This window comes from Humulus lupulus, chromosome 9 (assembly GCF_963169125.1).
Source record: "Humulus lupulus chromosome 9, drHumLupu1.1, whole genome shotgun sequence".
Classification (NCBI taxonomy): domain Eukaryota; kingdom Viridiplantae; phylum Streptophyta; class Magnoliopsida; order Rosales; family Cannabaceae; genus Humulus; species Humulus lupulus.
Window position 1 is genome coordinate 118,010,053 of NC_084801.1, and position 16,837 is coordinate 118,026,889.

Here is a 16,837-nt window from a genome sequence, read left to right on the forward strand (position 1 = left end):
ATAAATGATGAGTTCTTTGAGAACATGTTATGTGATAAAAATAAATTAAAAGAACCTATTCACAAGATATTCTAACCACATGAGATCTAGAAATTTTAGTTCTGAGATAATTTTAAGGTTTATAGAAGAAAATACGATATCTTTTTCTCTATGTGAAAACGTAAAATCTTAAAAGTTGGAAGACTAGAAACTCTTTCTATCAAATCATATTATTAATGAATTAAAAAATCTAAATTTAAAATTCAAAAAATAAAACAATTAGTATATAATTAAATTAAATAAATAAAAATATCAAAGACCGAGTCTAAACTCAGTTACACGCCAATCACAGTGTAAGCACTGTGATTGGCGTGAGACACATGCTCTTTTCAGCGTATGTGTCTTAACCACTTCTATTTATTTATCATTTAATAATCTATTTATTCAAAAAATAATAAAATATCTAAAACTGATAACTAACCTTGTCAGATAAATATTTTAACTGTCTTAATAAATTTTAAACCAATTCAAAGCCAATTCGAATTATCAGATATATCTTTTACATTATTTAAATAAATAGAAAATAATTAATTATTTATATATATTTCAAAATTTAAATTATTAAATAATAATTATTTTTAAAAATTTAATTAATTAATTTATCTCAATTATATATTTGCCTCTAAAGAACATATTTCATCCAAATATGCCCTTACACTAATTTTTCCCAATTTCAACTCTTACCTTGAACATTGTTGATAGAACCACCTCAGGGACCTATGGACCTACAATTTCAAACTTCAATAAATTTAGATTATTAATTAAATTTCTACAATATAATAAACTTAATTTATTAATCTCATCATTATTCCACTAAAATTGTAAGACTGAACTGTTCCAATTATAGACATTTATTTATAGAGTATTTTTTAAAGATAAAAAGCGTCCATCTATTTAATCATTCACTACAAGAAAAAATTCTTTTAATAACACCGAAAATGTGTTATCAAAACATACGATAAGACTTTCTGATGTGTTAAGACCGACTATGTTATCGTAGGTCAGGATACTTTACATAACACTTTATCAGTGTTATACAGATGTGTTATTGTACTATCAACGATAACACAATTTCTGTGTTATTTTAATATATAGATAAGTGTTGAATTATGTTATTTATAGTCGATTATATAACACTTTTTTTGTGTTATACTACACTTTAGTATAACATTTTTTTTGTGTTATACTACACTTTAGTATAACACATTTTTTGTGTTATACTATAGTTTAGTATAACACATTTTTTGTGTTATACTACACTTTAGTATAACACATTATTTGTGTTATACTACACTTTAGTATAACACATGTGTTTTATTAGCTTAGAGAAACATAATCTTTTTTTACTTGCACAAAACTAGGAAAACAAATATGAAAGTTGAAGCCAAATAAGGTAACATAAATAGATTTTTATTAATTACTCAAATGTAATTACAATATTTAGTCTACTAGTCTAGGCTTAAGAAATCATATTACAACATGGTGGGTTGAATTAAACACTGAGCGCAAAAGAGAGACAATATTTGTCTTCTTTGTGAAATTCTTTTTTATGCCAAGCAATCCTTTGAGCTGCTGAAGGGCAATTGTAATGGCAGCTCCTCCCATGAACCCAACAATGGCAGCATGGGATAGAAACTCAATCAAGAACCCCAATCTGAAAAAGGATCCAGCCATATTAGAGAAATATATAAAACATATAGAGTGCAGTTTTTTTTTTAATTGTCTTAAACCATAAGCATTGTTCTATAAAACTTATTCTTAACTTCATAAAGTTTCAAACTAAAATGAGCAACTCAACTATGATTAGCTTACCATTTCAATCTCTTTGCCAAGATGTTAACACCCATGGCCATTATAGCAGCACTATTAGGATTAGGAGATAATTTCCTGACCAAAGTGCAGATGATCTCAACAACCCTGGGCAAATGATAAGAGACAAGAGCATTAACGTGGCAAGAAACAAACATAACACAGTACACAGGAAAAGAACAGTATTTACCACACTCAATGCCCATTAAAGAAAAACACACAGCCTAGCAGGTATTGATGCAGAAGCTTTTAGTTAATTAGTATTGTCAAAACATCAGAAATCTAGATTAGTTTCAGTTAGATATCCCAATTGCACAAGATTCTAAGTGTTCATCAGAAATCTAGATTAGTTTCAGTTAAATAGCATGTCATCTTCCTATAATATAGCATGAATAATTTAGAAGTAATCAATATCTCTGTAGTCTCTAGAAAGCTAGATTTTTAGTTAATATGATATATAGAAGACTTACAGTTAGACCAGGTTTAGTTTCTTTGGTGACTACACCGAGTCTCATATCCAAATTCTTTTCAAGACAAGATATTTCCAAATTCTACACAAGTTTTATGGAAAAGTATTAAAATAAGAACCTTAAGTGAAAATTACTTCACTTTGTTGTAGTGATTATCTACACTTCATTGTTAAATTATGTAGTTTCTTAAAAAAAAAAATGCATATCTAGTATCACACACAGAAACCAACATTTAATTCAAAACTCAACCTTAAATGTTACAGTATGTTACTAGAGTGCAACAGAGAGCTGTGATGAACCTGTACTAAAGCAATAATCCCTAGTTCACCAAACCGGTCTGCAGTGCCAGGTGTAAGATGCTGGGCATGCTTAATCTGAAAATTAGCTCTAGTCATGCAAAAATAAGCGTGGAAAGAAATATCAATATTAAAACTTTGCAATAAGAAACAGATTTTCTGTGGCACATAATAGGTGGCAAACTCTAAATCTTGCACATAATAGATTCAATTGCTATTGCAAAGGCAGAAAACATAGAAACAAATTACCAAAACTTCAGACAAGAGAACTGCATGTACCATTAAACACTATTCTACATATAAAAAGCAGGTTAATTGCTAAGGCAATTTCTGATACGCAATTGCTGAACCAGCTGTAACATACACAACACAAAGTTCGTACACACAAAGAAGAGCAACATCTAAAAGTAAAAGAATAGCAACAGCTCTTGTAGATCAGTTTCAAGCAACTTGTTGATCACAAGTCACCTTAAGATTAAATTCTATTATCTATAAAGTCAACATTTCGAATTGGAAAAAATAATAAAATGGTGTCTATAATTGTGCCAAAGAAGCAGAAAAATCATGTATTAACTTTAGTTTATCAAATGAGGTTCAGATCATCTTGTGTCTGATTTCAGCCTCTAATAAAGTTCTTCCATTATATTATAAATCAAAGTTCATTGAAGCATAACACAACCAGAAAATCTTACGACAGTAAATTACAAATTATGAAATCTTTCCGCCTTTTGTTGTTGTTCCCATATGACAGTAAATTATGAAGCAATATAAAGGCCTTAATTACAAATTAGACTACTATTCCATTAGTAATGGGAATTCTCTTTGTATTTCAAACCCTTTCACCTTCAACTGAACAATAACATGCCCCAAAATATAACATAAAACATGTCACTTTTGCAAAAAGAAAAAAAAAAGTTCAGCTATTAAAGATGAGAATCCTAAAATCTAGATTAATATGAGGAAAGCATCAAAGGATTTAAACAAAAATTGGGTCACGACTTGACTATCACAATTTCCAAGTCCGAGAGCTAAAACTAAGAAACAAGCAAAATAAAAGCCCAAAACTGGAGGTCAGTCAAAGCTGATTAAAAAAAAGCTACAATAATAACTCAATTTACTCATATGTCTGCATTTTTGCATTTTTGCAAAAGAGAAGTTCAAAGTCAGCAAAAAAAAGCTGCAAAAGAGAAGTTCAAAGTCAGCAAAATTACTAGTGGTATCAATCTGCATTTTTGCCAAACTTTACAATATTATTCACTAATCAACTGAAGTCAAACAAGGACATACCTTCAAGTCACTGAATGTATTGAACAAGATGCACATGGCAGTGACTCAAGGAACAACTCAAAGACAGCTTTTGTTACAACGAAAAAATACTTATAAAAACAGAAGATAAGGCATCATCAAGAGAGGACCATGCAATAAAGTTTATACTGCATGCTTTCAGATAAAAAAAATACAAAGAAGAAGAACACTTTTGAACTATCCCTAAGTAAGAAGCCCACAAGAACCAAACATAACAGAGCATATCAATTTCTGGGGTGGATGGTGTTGATACATATTGGTTTCAGTCACCAGGTTGTTCATCACATATGCAGGAGGTGGAGGCAAGTTCCTTTCTGGTAGATAAACTGGAGGAGCCTAAACAATACACATAAGAAACAAAATTACTACGCCCTTACTCACACTTAACCTGCCACTTGAGCATATATTTTATATTATATACTGAACACACATTCCACAATGTGTATTTTAATTCCTTTGACATAGTAACAATTTTAATTTATAATAAATGAAATTCCATAACCTAGACAGCAAGATTTACTTAATCTACCACTTGAGCATGCTGCTTTTGAATATTTTATATTATATATTGGACACATTCCACAATGTGTAGTTTAATATGCAAGGAACATTTATCAAAACAGAACAAGAGAACCATGTTATGCACACCCCTAATTATATTAATGCACATTAATCAAGTTATAAATATTTAAATAACTCCTTACTGCCACTGGTACAAAAACAATACCACCACAACAACCATAACTAGGAACACATATAAGATCAAACAGTCATCTATACTTAAGCACCACAACTAATTAACAACTCTGTCGAGACCAACAGCTTAAAAAACTAGTTTGGTACAACTAACTTCTAGATTGAATTACTATTGGTTTGGAGCAGAAGATCATATCCTACTTGCATAGAGTAAACAAAGAAGGTTCTAACTTCAAAGATTTGGAAGTCTACTAACATAAAAGAGAGCATGCTATATCCAAAATGAGCAAAAGAAGAATTTAGTTTTTATGTTTTCTTCACGATCAATGGACCATTAAGCTAATCAAACAGAGTATAATCAAATATAAGCTAATCAAACATTGGTTTGGTCATGTAAAATCCTGCTATAGAACCAGTTAAGTTCTCTTATTTTCTGAAATTAGAGCTCAATATAAGGCAAGCATCTATAATCAAATATTAAAACTAAACACAATAAATGAGGAAAAATATGGTCTAATATATGACAAGCACTTTCAACTTGCAAGCATCTTAAATCTAGTTAAAGAAAATTAAAAAATTAATTGTCCTTAAAGAAAACTATGGTCTACAATACTCACTGTTCTACCAAGAATAAATGCAGCTGTAGCACCAATTGTTGCACCAATAGAATCAGCAACAAACCCCAAAGGCAACCCAAATAGATAACCTCCACCAAGCTGTAAGAGAAAATAAATAGCACAAATAAAGCATTGATAAAAATAAAAAAAAAATTAATACTAACAGATACACTTTCACACTTGAACCAAATAAGTTGACTAGACAGACTTTATTCATTCACACTTAAACCAAAATCCATGGAGTCACATCACTAATACCACTTCTCCTAGTTAACTAGAATGAACTATAGAGATATTAAAATCGAGCACAAGTCTATATTATTAAACCACAAGTAAAGAACAAACAAATAAATAAAAAAGGCAAAAAAAATTATAATAATAAGTAAAAGAAACATACATGATTCTGGCACATTTTACTTGTAAACATTCAAAAAGAAGAAGACATTGTCAGGCAAATATCATAATTCAATAAAATGGCATGAAACCACTATTGCGATAGAAATAATGGCCACCCAAAGAACAGTCATGAAGCAAACATAAAACACATTGATTGGAAATTCCAAATCAATCATAATTCAGCAAGAAATCTTACAAAACCAAAGAAGAAACTATGAAAGTCATTAATCAACAAAACTAGAAAAAAAATAGTTGTAATAAATGACAAATCACCAAGCTCTGCAAAGAATTAGTGACTTTAACTTACTGTAAAGTGGCCAAAATGCATAATGTGTACCAGTAGGCTTGCAAGTTTTGAAAGTGTGTATGCATATGTATAGATAATTTTTATAAGATATGAAAGTTCCTGAAGTAAATTGACAGGGAAATTTACACATAATCACACCAAGCCAACACACTTTTATCTTAACTAAATTAACAGACTTCAAATGTAACATTAAAAAAAAACAGCAAGTGCATCAAATGAGGTCTGGACTTAACAGAGCAGCAATGTGTACTACTAGGAAGGATGAAGCAATGTGTTAAAGAAAATACAAGTCATTCAGGAATTCAAGAAAATACATAAAGAGTCAGCATGAAAATTGATACAAATATACTTTCTACAACAAAAGAATTAATTCTGTTGCCTATGTAATCATATAAATTCTTTGTGATGGCACTAACCTTTGACGATGGCAGAGAAGAAGAGAGTTTTTCAAGAAGCAAGGGAATGACATATGGCTCAAGAAGAGGTGTTGATGAGAAAGCTACCTACAGAACAAAAAAATAGTACTATTTGGTTATTTGTATAAACGTGCTCTTACAACCCTTGTAATTTATGGCAAGTATAAAAGTGCTCCTCCCAGCTTGTCTCAAGGCTCAAATCATCAAAAATAAAAAAATAAAAATTATGATAAATTTGGTTCAAGCACCAAAGAGAAATTACTCAATTGATTAAAAACACTCATAAGTCATCTTCACCAGAAATACCTATGCATCTTGTAACAGTTTTCTACTTCTATTAAATTTCTTATTGTGCTCACCAATTCCAATATAAATACATATATATACACATATATACTTTATCTTCCCTAAGGCAGTACCCATATGCTAAACTAAGGAATAATATTTCAATAGGAATCCAGATAGAGTAAACCATTAATTGGAAACATGAAAGGGGGAAATCACAGCAAGAACAAATTAGAATAACTTAATAAAGATAATCTGGTCATGCAAAAAGATTCCATAGAACTATATGTGTAAATATTAAGGAATGATTTATAATTCAAGCAGATGAGAGAATGCCAAAAAAAAAAAAGAAATATAATTTTCCATTTTATGTGATAGACTAGACCATGAAATTTACAAGTGCTTTATGCCAATTACGACATGGTTACCATGGGCATTACAAGTGCTCCATTGTTAGAATGATAAAGTTTGGTAACTAGAAGATCATAACAAAGAGCATAGATAAATTCAACACCTACAAATACTATAACAATGGAGCATCACATTCAATTACGGCATACCATTAGAGCCCTTGCAAGATCATCTCTTTTGACATCAGTGTCCTCTCCTTTTGGCTGGATAACGTTAAGAAGAAAAACATGTGAAAAGAAGTACAAAAACAAAAAGGATAGCACATCATAATCAATGATAGCATTCATCGCATGATCTGAATACTAACCGAAGAAACAAAAGCAAACCAAAAGGGAAAAGCTTGCTTAGAATTTTTTTTCAATAAATAAATAATAAATCTGCATGTATAGTGAGGGTAAGGTTTGCATACATGAGTAAAATGAATGGGAAAGTAACTGCTCAAAGTTTCAAAAAGCTCTCCAGAAAAATTTTCTAGCGGCCCATTAGGATCTGGAAATAGTTGAATCAGTGCACGAATGATGTCAAATGCTAGCAACAAGCAATGAGGATCCTTCTCTCCATCAACAGCTTCACAGATTCCATATAGAAGGAGTTCATCTTTAATAACGCCAAAAAAAAATTAAGATAGAAAATGGGAAAAAAATAATGAAAAAAGGATGAATATGTTAAGAGAAAAGAATTATAAGGGAATTCTTTGTTCTATTGACATCTATTTGACCAGAGTTATAAAGAGAAAAAGAACACAAAGAATAAACTCTAAAATCATTATGTTGAAGGAATGTAAGCATCTAGCTGAAATATGAAATGAATGAAAACAACTTGTAATTTTACAACTTTAACTATTGGTATAAACAATGACATTCAAATTACAAATCAGTTGAGAACAAGTGATAAAATGGAAAATAGAACAATAAAAATCCAGCAACTAATTTGAGAGTGAGTTTGGAAAGAATACAAAGGAAGCAACCTCATTGGGATAGCATTCTAAGACGCATTCCAGAAGCTGAAAACAAAGCTGCAACAAAACTAAGTAGACTAGCAAAAACAGAGGACAAATACAATTTTAAATTAGCAGGGTTATAGAAAAAGTTTTATTGTTATATTAGCACTGCCTTTAAGACTTCCATTGAATGAGATGTTACTTACACTGCCATTTATCATAACATGAAGTTTCTGCAAGATAAATGGAAAAAAAACAAGACAAAAGAAGAAAAAGATTATAGGAAGAAAAATGCTCAAATTAGTGAAGAAACAGTACACAGGAAAAGAACAGTATTTACCACACTCAACTCTCCAATTGCCCATTCACAGCAGTTTCTTGAGCATGAAATGAGCTGCCAATGCCCATTAAAGCAAAACACAGCCTAGCAGGTATTGCTGCAGAAGCTTTTAGTCCAAATCCTTTCCACCTTTTCTATACTGCATATTCAAGTTTACAAGACATGTTACTATTTATAGTGAATCAGAAAGTATAAACATTGATAACAAACAAAAAATGAGTAGAAATAATATTTATAAGGTAAGCTAAAAAATGTACCTATTATTCCATCTTCCACTAAAAAAAGCAATTAACTTTCAGCCTCATTACCTACTAATTTAGGATTTAGTGAAAGAAAACAATACAAGTTCCTAAACCTACAGGTACAGCAGCATTCTAAATACTATTCCCTGGTGTCTAAATAGCTAGCAAATAGAGTGGAAATTTAATTAACCATTGAAGGAATGGACCTTTGTAGATCAGCCAAAGAAAACAATACAAGTTCCTTGTGAACAAAGTCGCTATATTTAATGAGCTTTTCCTTTTGGTCCAGGTGAGTACCTTAAGTTTACTTATAGCTCGCAGGCAGTCATCCTCAGAGACAGCTTCTCGATCACTATTTCGCCTCCGACGAAGCAACTTGCAGAGTTCCTGTAAGTTGATCAAACGGAGACGTTGGACACAGCGGGAGGAGTTTTGTAGGAGCAGATCTTTAATCCCTTAACACTGATTTAGGGAGAATAAATGAAAAATCAATATGCAAAATCGAAAACACATGCAAAATTGAAAATTAATTTTGAAAACCCAGATTTTATAGATTCTATTAGATTCAAGCTGATAAATCTAACAAATACAACTAATTACTTACCTGGCTTGCCAAGACCGAAGAGAAGAACAAATTTGAGAAGCCCAACGACTGGAAATTGAAGGTTGATAGAGAGACAGAGAAAGACGAGAGAGAGAGAGAGAGTGAGGAGTTTGGAGACCGTACGACTAAGCCGAAGAAATGGGTCTCTTCTTTGTGTCGATATGTTGAAGAAAATGGGCAGAAATGTTGAAGGAAAGCTCAGAAATGGGGTCTCGGGTCTCAAAAATGGGGAAGAGAAAGGAGATGCGTGTCGGTCTCAGAAATGAAAAAAAAATTCTAAGTGGCGGGATGTGAAAATATTACCGCCCTTTTTACATAAAAAAGCTGCCCAATATAATACTCTACAATAATAATTTTCTATTAGTATTATATTGATGTGTTATGGAAATGGGTATTTGGTGTAGTGATTACATATAATTCAATCCTATATTAGTTTTTTATAATTAAAGCAGGGAAAATATCATCGTTTTACCTCTTTAATTATTTCTTGTTTCCTTAAGTACCATTAACTTTACTAGTGAAGGTTGTTGGGAATTGTGCCCATAAAGAAATTGTAGTAGGCAATGGTTTTAATGAAATAAATGAATGAATTGAATTATTGTATATATGTAACTTATGTACTATATTATTGCTAATAATATTAATTAAATATCAAAAAATTCTCAAGTTCATCTATGTGGTCTCAATCTGACATTGGTATGAGAGGATCGGGATGGAGATAATGAACTTAAATAGTTTGTAGTAAAATAAAGTTATGGAAACTTTAGATTAATTACTGCTAGTACGGTCCACTAGTATTATGAATACATGTGACCTAGATCCAGGTTACTAGTGTAGTAGAACACTTTAGTGGAGGTACTTTGCATGCTGAGAGTATGTAGAACTGGACCAGATGTGATTTAATAATACTTGTTTAAATATCGTTTCGTAGTTTTATATATGTCATTTGATCCTTTGATTCATGCGTTACGATATGTCAGAATGATCAGGCTAAGAACTATTGTTTTGGGGACTCAATGATGTATATGGTTGGGGACATAGCTTAACAAACGTGGAATCTATACCTTCTTATGGATTGAATGATGATTCCATATTGGGTTGGATTTTGGAACTGAAAAGGTTATTGATGTCAAATTCATAATTAGATTATGAATTAACCATCACTAGTAAAGTCAATGGTACATTAGGAATCAAGATATAATTAAAAGGGTAAAATGGTAATTTGATTTCCACTTAATTATGAATCATCATTAGAGGATTGTATCGTCTCAGAATTTTACTTAGCTAGATAGTGTTAGTAGTAGCTTAGTAATATAGTTTTCATGGTCATTGGTTCAAGTCGGGATTTAGTTGGAAACTCATAGAGATAGTTATGAATTTTATAAGTTTAACCTATAGTTTAGAAATATTAACTTTAACATAATATTTGATTAATATAGCTGGTCCTAGAAATATTATTTATTATAACCTCATATTTATATAGAATAATTAAGAATATGACACTTGTCACATGCATGTTGATTAAGGATTTTAGATGAGTAAATTAATAAAGGGTAGATCTAGAAGGTCTAGAACCTTCCAGCAGCTGTTAGGATCGCGTTTTACTCAGTCAAAGTTATTTTAAAAAACTTCAAGTGTGCTGAAAGTGTGCAAAAACGTGTTTAAAATATCAGAGTATGCCGATATATCGTAGCTATAGGGGTTGATATGTCGCCTAAGGTTGATACGGAAAATATGTTGACTTCGCACGAATGAAACCACAGAGGCTCGGGATATAGGGGCAGGCGATATATCACTTATAGGGGGCGATATATCGGCTCCTTCACTGTAGTTTGAAAATCCGTGGAATCCGAGCTTAAAACAACATATAACAACTTGGATTTGCTCCTAAAAGTTTTTGACCGAGTTCTAGGCATCTGTTGAACATATAATTCAAAATTATTCAATTATTATTAATATATTTATTCATTTTAAATGGAGTTAGTTTCACTCCTTGAACTCCATAAATCGGACCTTGCACTCGGCCATTTCATTCATTATTGAAGCATTCTTCAGAGCCTCCAAGCTGCTAAGTTTATTCTAGAGAGAAAACACTAGGGTTTTTGGATTTAAAAGCTTTTCAATCTAAGCTTTTCTAAACACTTTGGAAGTAAGATAGAGTGACATTTCGGTATTGAGGTGTAGATCAAAGTTCTAGTCTATCCCTCAGGTTTAGTTCATTATAGTTCTTTTATTTTCTTTCATTTTCTTTCAGATCCTAACTTGTTATTATGGCTTTTGGTTAGGTGTTTAAGTTTCTTGAAACTAAAGGTTTTTGGTAAGTTACGATATTGATGGTTTAGTTCTTTAGAAACTTATGATTCTTATTATTTGGTTTTAAGAGTTTTCGAATCCCGTTCTTGTCTCCAATATCCTGGTTTGTGGTAAGGAAAATAGGTTAGATTGTATGTATGTATATGTTTTATGTTGTAGTCACTTAGGAAATATAGTTGCTTAGATAGAAAATTAATCCCAAGATTTTTATCATTATCGTAGATTAGAGTTATGATTTGACCTACCTTGATTAGTAGACAGAGGACCTAGATGGTTTATCATATACTATTTTGCGATCTAACCTACCTCGATTAGTAGATAGAGGATCTAGATGGTTTTATCACATACCACGATAATGAGTTAATGGCCATTAATATTGTAGTCCTATGCTTATATGATATACGCTTTTACGTCATATGTTTTTATGATATATGTTCTTAGTATTATGTTTTATAGTATGTTTTAGTAGATTTTCCTTGATGGGCAATAGACTCATTACTTTTATTTTAGATGGTGCAGGAAAATAAGCTTGGAAGGCGGGACAGATTCATGGCAGCTTTGGCATGTGTATTAGAAGAGGACTGATTGAATGGATTGTTGGAAAAGATCGAGGATGAAGTTTATGTTTTGAGTCTTTTAATTATGTATTCATGTTTTTTCCGCATTTAGCATTTGAACGATTATAATAAAGGTTTAAGTTTTCCTTATGTTTTATGTAACAGAGATGGGATCCCGTGTTTTGGATTTTTATAATTAAATTCTATTATTATATGCATGTATTTCAAAAAAAAAAAGTAGTAGCTATGTCTTAGTTGTTTTAATGGTCCGAGGTGTTAGGATTAGTCATGGCATTACAAGGTTTAATTTGTATATAAGGATTATATCAATGGACACTTTATTGTTACAATAAAGTACTCAGTAAATATATGTCATTAATTCTCAAGAGTTCAGTCTCCTAATTTTAGTGAAATAATCATAAGATTAATAAATCTGATTATTGAATCAAAGAGTTTTGGAGCTTGGAATTATTGGACAATAGGTCCCCGGTGTAACGTTCTGTTTTTCGGGTACCTTAAACCACTCGGGTCGGGATTGTTTTCCCCGAGTTAAGAATATTATTTTAAATAATATTACATTTGTTAGGAATTTATTTCCATTAGTTAATTCTAGCCAAATTATGAATTTTGTGTTTAAAAACAAGATAAGACTTTCGGTCTTGGACTGACACAAAAAACCTTGATTAGGTAAAAAATCTCAAAAAATAAAATGAAAAACTATGGCAAATATATTTTGGGTATAAAATACATTCATAAAAATTAAAGTTTGGTCAAAAAATAATAAACCTAAGGGAAAATGGAAATTTCTCGGCATTTTGTGTTAAATGCTTAATTTTACCGAATTGAGGAATTTTATTCCATGAATGGACTTTAGGTTAAAATGTATTGTGTGATTAATTAAATTAAATGTGAGAGACATTTAATTTAATTATTATGTGTTAAGTTTTGTTTTTAAAAACTTAATAAGAGTGAAAAATGTTATATGAAGTCAAATTGGATTTTTCTTCTTAGGAAATATTTATTAACCTTTATAAAATATATATATATATATAAACATATATATAAACTAATTGGTGGTCGGCCATGTGAAGGAATTAATTAGGTTGACAAAATTTTAATTTAGTTTAATCCCATTTATTTACGTATTAGGGTAAATAGGCAAGTGGGTAGTAAAACACTCAAGTGTTTATAAGATATTTTTAGAGTTGTATAAACCTTTCTAACCCCCCAAAACTGACCCCCCCTCTCTCTCAATCATTCTCATCTTTTTTTTTTAAACTCTCTCAAGTTTTCTCTCCATTTTCAACCTCAAGAACACTAAGAAGGCTTGGAAGCTAAGCTTTGGTCTAGGACTGGTTTCCCTAAGGAAAAGTTTAAAAAAACTAGAATTTTAACCATAGATTTTTCAATAGCTAATTATCTATGTTGTTGGGGGGAGTTGGTTAAGGTATTGAAAGAGTTTTGAAGGGCAAAAACCTAGTAGGAACATCAAAACCTAGAACAAGAACAATAAGAGGTAAAAAGTATACTTTTTATGGTTGTTATTGTATGGATTTTATTTTTAAGTATTATTATGTATATTTAATGCTTAAAATTTCTTATTGGTGATGTAATAAGGCTATGGTAGTTGCTCTATAATTTTAATGATGCTTGTGTGTTGATTTTTGAAAATAGGGACCAAAATCCCTAAGGGTTTTGGTGAGAACCCTAAAACAAAATACAAGTTTTGAGCTGTGATTTCCAAGGGGTCAAGCATGCACTGTATATTTATTTTGTAAAATTTAATTATACTGTGATGTTTTTGTGAGTGAGTACATAAAATTGAGCTTTTTAAACACTAAAACATGTTTAAAAATGAGTGAGTTATGCTATTTCAAAGTTTAGGTGAAAAACAGTTTTTTCGTATTCTTAATTTCGGGACCAAGTTTGGACAGCCACTGTATAGGGAAAATTAACCCTAATTTTTTCTAACATTTGGTGGACAGAATCTTGGTATATCCTAGTATTCCACTGTAAAATTTGGTAACAAAATATTCAACGGTTTGAAAGTTATTAAGTGCCAAAGTTTTGAATAAATAAGCACTTGAAAATAATGTCATTTTTACCTCATTATTGGGAAATAATTTCACCAATAAAAAATGCTCCTTTTGACCTAATATTTTACAAAGACCAAAATGGCACCAAAAATGGAATTGGGAAATTTTGGTAACAATTGGGTGAGTAAATTTCATGTTATGACCTAACAAAGTATGTAGTTAAAAATGTGAAAATAGGGTTTTCACACTTAGTGTAAAAATGAGATTTTGGAACTTAAGGTAAAAAGTAAAATTTTTCTTATTGCAAGATAAAAACTTGGTAAGTCTTGAAAACAAATTTTGACCTAAAATACCATTTTGAGTTTAGTGAGAATTATTTTTTATTAAAGATTTTTCATTCTTTCTAAAAAATAAAAGAATTAATTTATTAATAAGTTAATAAATTAAAAGAGGGTTTAAAACCCTATATTTTGAGAAAATAATTGAGTGAATTATTTTTCTAGTAAGTACACTTGATTAATTGACTTCGAAAAATTAACTAGTCAAGATAAGAAATTTTTAACAGTTTTCCTAATAATGTTAAAACTATGCTATTTTCTTAAAATAGTTTTTAGAGATTAAAACCTTAAAAAAATTAAAAGGAAAATTAAGAGTTTATTTTCTTGAAAAATAATTAAGGAATTTAATTAGCATTTTCTGGATATAATACCGGCTAAAATCTTCCATATATTTAACCGACTTGTTGAACGTACGGGTTAATAGCAATACTTTTAATGAATAAGATTTTTAGCGGATTGTGGGAAAATACTATTGTGATACCCGAGCTGTAATGACCCAACTACTCTAGACTTTTGGACCATTAACGAAAACTATACATAAATACTAATTCTTAACAACACTTACAAGTGAAAAAGATCATACTTTATTAAAGACTTGTAAAAACAAATTGTTAAAATTACATAAACTCAAAGCAGGATATGGGATCCCATTGTTTTAAAAAAAAACATAACTTAATTGTAAGGAAAAGAGATTACATAAATAGGTGAGGAAAAATACACATAAACCATAAATAGAGACTACATCCTCGAAATCGAAACTCTCGACTCCTTGAATCCATTCATCACCGATACACATTCCCCAAGCATCCACGAACCTTTCCCGCCGCTATAGCTATTTTCCTGCACATATAAACATAAAAGGAATGAGCCTAATGCCCAGCAAGGAAAATCTAACACATAACCATACACATAAAATTCATAAGGTACCACAAAACATACTATAACACTTATGTCACATACATACTATAATGACCATTATTACTTGGGGTCCCATAAACTAAACAAGTCATATGCCCATTAGATTAGTGGGGTCTTGCTAGCTAAGCAAGTCATATGCCCATAATCTATTTGGGGCTTGTTAGTCATATAGGTCATATGCCCAAGTCTACAATCATACTTAACATAACATATTACATAATCATAAAATCATAAAATAACATATAAAAACATATAACACATAAATCCTATCCTATTTTCCTTACCAAAATACCGGGATATGAGGACAGAGTTGGGACTTTGGAACACTCCTAAAAACCATTTGTAACAGGGTGAGTAAATTGAAGAAAAGGGATGAAAAGAATGGAAGGACTATACCTGTAGTGCACCAAAATTTTTTTTTTTTTAGATTATTTAAATTTTTGTGATTTATTTATTTTTATTTAAATGTTAAGTGTGATGAATTGTTTTATTTAAATGTTGTTTTTTAATTTAGTTGTTGTTTGTTTTATTTGATTGTTTATTATTTTATTTAATTGTTAGAATTGTTTGGTATAATCTTTTGAATTTAAATTTGTTAATTGTTTGTTTGGTTAATTAGTTTAATAAGTGAATAATTGTGTAACATGTTTATTTTACCATTAGTGTTACATTTTAAATAAGTGTGACAATTGAGGTAATTATGTGAGTTATGGTTGAATGCACTCTAGTGTTTTAGTGTGTGCTAGTACATGGTAATAAGGTGCACATGTGTGGATTTTCTACACATTTTATAATTGCCTTTTATTTGATATTTTTGTGTAGTTTCATTTAATTGTTAGAAAAATAAATAAAATGGAAGAAAAGGGAAAGTAGGTGGCGTGAAGGATATTAGGGGATTGATTGATATTTTTCCATTTTTCTTTTAAGAGAATAAAGTTAAATTGGAAGAGGATAGCTATTATGGGTAAGAGAATTTTGACATTTTATTCAATTAAAATACTCTTTATTGTAAGGGATTTGTAGGCTGAATTAGGTGAGTGGATTGGGAAACTTACCATTTATTTTGGTGAGGCTTTATGAGGGAATTATGATTAAAAGGAAAGAAAATAAGGAAGAGAGGCCATTTTGCAAGTTTGTGCCGTGACCTAGAGAGAGAATAGAGAGAGAGAGGGTGGCAAGCTAGAGAGAGAGAAAGGAAGGGCTGCCATATTTTTCTAGAGAAGAAGAAGAAGAAAAGAAAGAGAAGGAGAAGAAGAAGAGGGTTTCTAACCCTAGGTAAGAATCTATCAACTAGTGTTTCACATATGTGCATTTGGATCTTCCCCTCTTCTCTAATCTAAGGTTGATTTTGTGGTTTCTTTCTTTGGGTGTATGGTGTTTGGAAATCATCTATGGGTGACAAGAGGTTTTCTTGCTATTGTGTTCTTGATTTTACAATCAAGAGAGGTAATGGTCTTTCTTAGCCTATATATTTGTTTTGATGGGTTTATCTTTGAGGTTTT

At 30.7% G+C, this 16,837-nt stretch overlaps 1 protein-coding gene across 13 annotated transcripts; it reads right to left on the bottom strand.

Moving 5' to 3' along the window:
* Window positions 1–1,433: 1,433 nt before the first annotated feature.
* On the bottom strand, window positions 1,434–9,442 carry LOC133802111 (MMS19 nucleotide excision repair protein homolog). 13 transcript variants are annotated; one of them, XM_062240349.1, is made up of 12 exons: window positions 9,174–9,442; window positions 8,867–8,956; window positions 8,338–8,466; window positions 8,194–8,220; window positions 7,457–7,644; window positions 7,197–7,250; window positions 6,352–6,438; window positions 5,233–5,331; window positions 2,618–2,692; window positions 2,319–2,399; window positions 1,852–1,956; window positions 1,434–1,693 (listed from the first exon to the last, which is right to left on the bottom strand). In XM_062240349.1, the coding sequence occupies exons 3-11, from the start codon at window positions 8,393–8,395 to the stop codon at window positions 1,948–1,950; spliced, it is 678 nt and encodes a 225-aa protein (XP_062096333.1). In that variant the 5' UTR covers window positions 8,396–8,466; window positions 8,867–8,956; window positions 9,174–9,442; the 3' UTR covers window positions 1,434–1,693; window positions 1,852–1,947. The 13 variants fall into 13 exon arrangements, with proteins under 13 accessions (XP_062096333.1, XP_062096332.1, XP_062096339.1 ...); XM_062240348.1 differs by having other exon boundaries at window positions 8,867–9,031; XM_062240355.1 differs by having other exon boundaries at window positions 2,568–2,692; window positions 8,867–9,031.
* Between the last annotated feature and the right edge of the window lie 7,395 nt (window positions 9,443–16,837).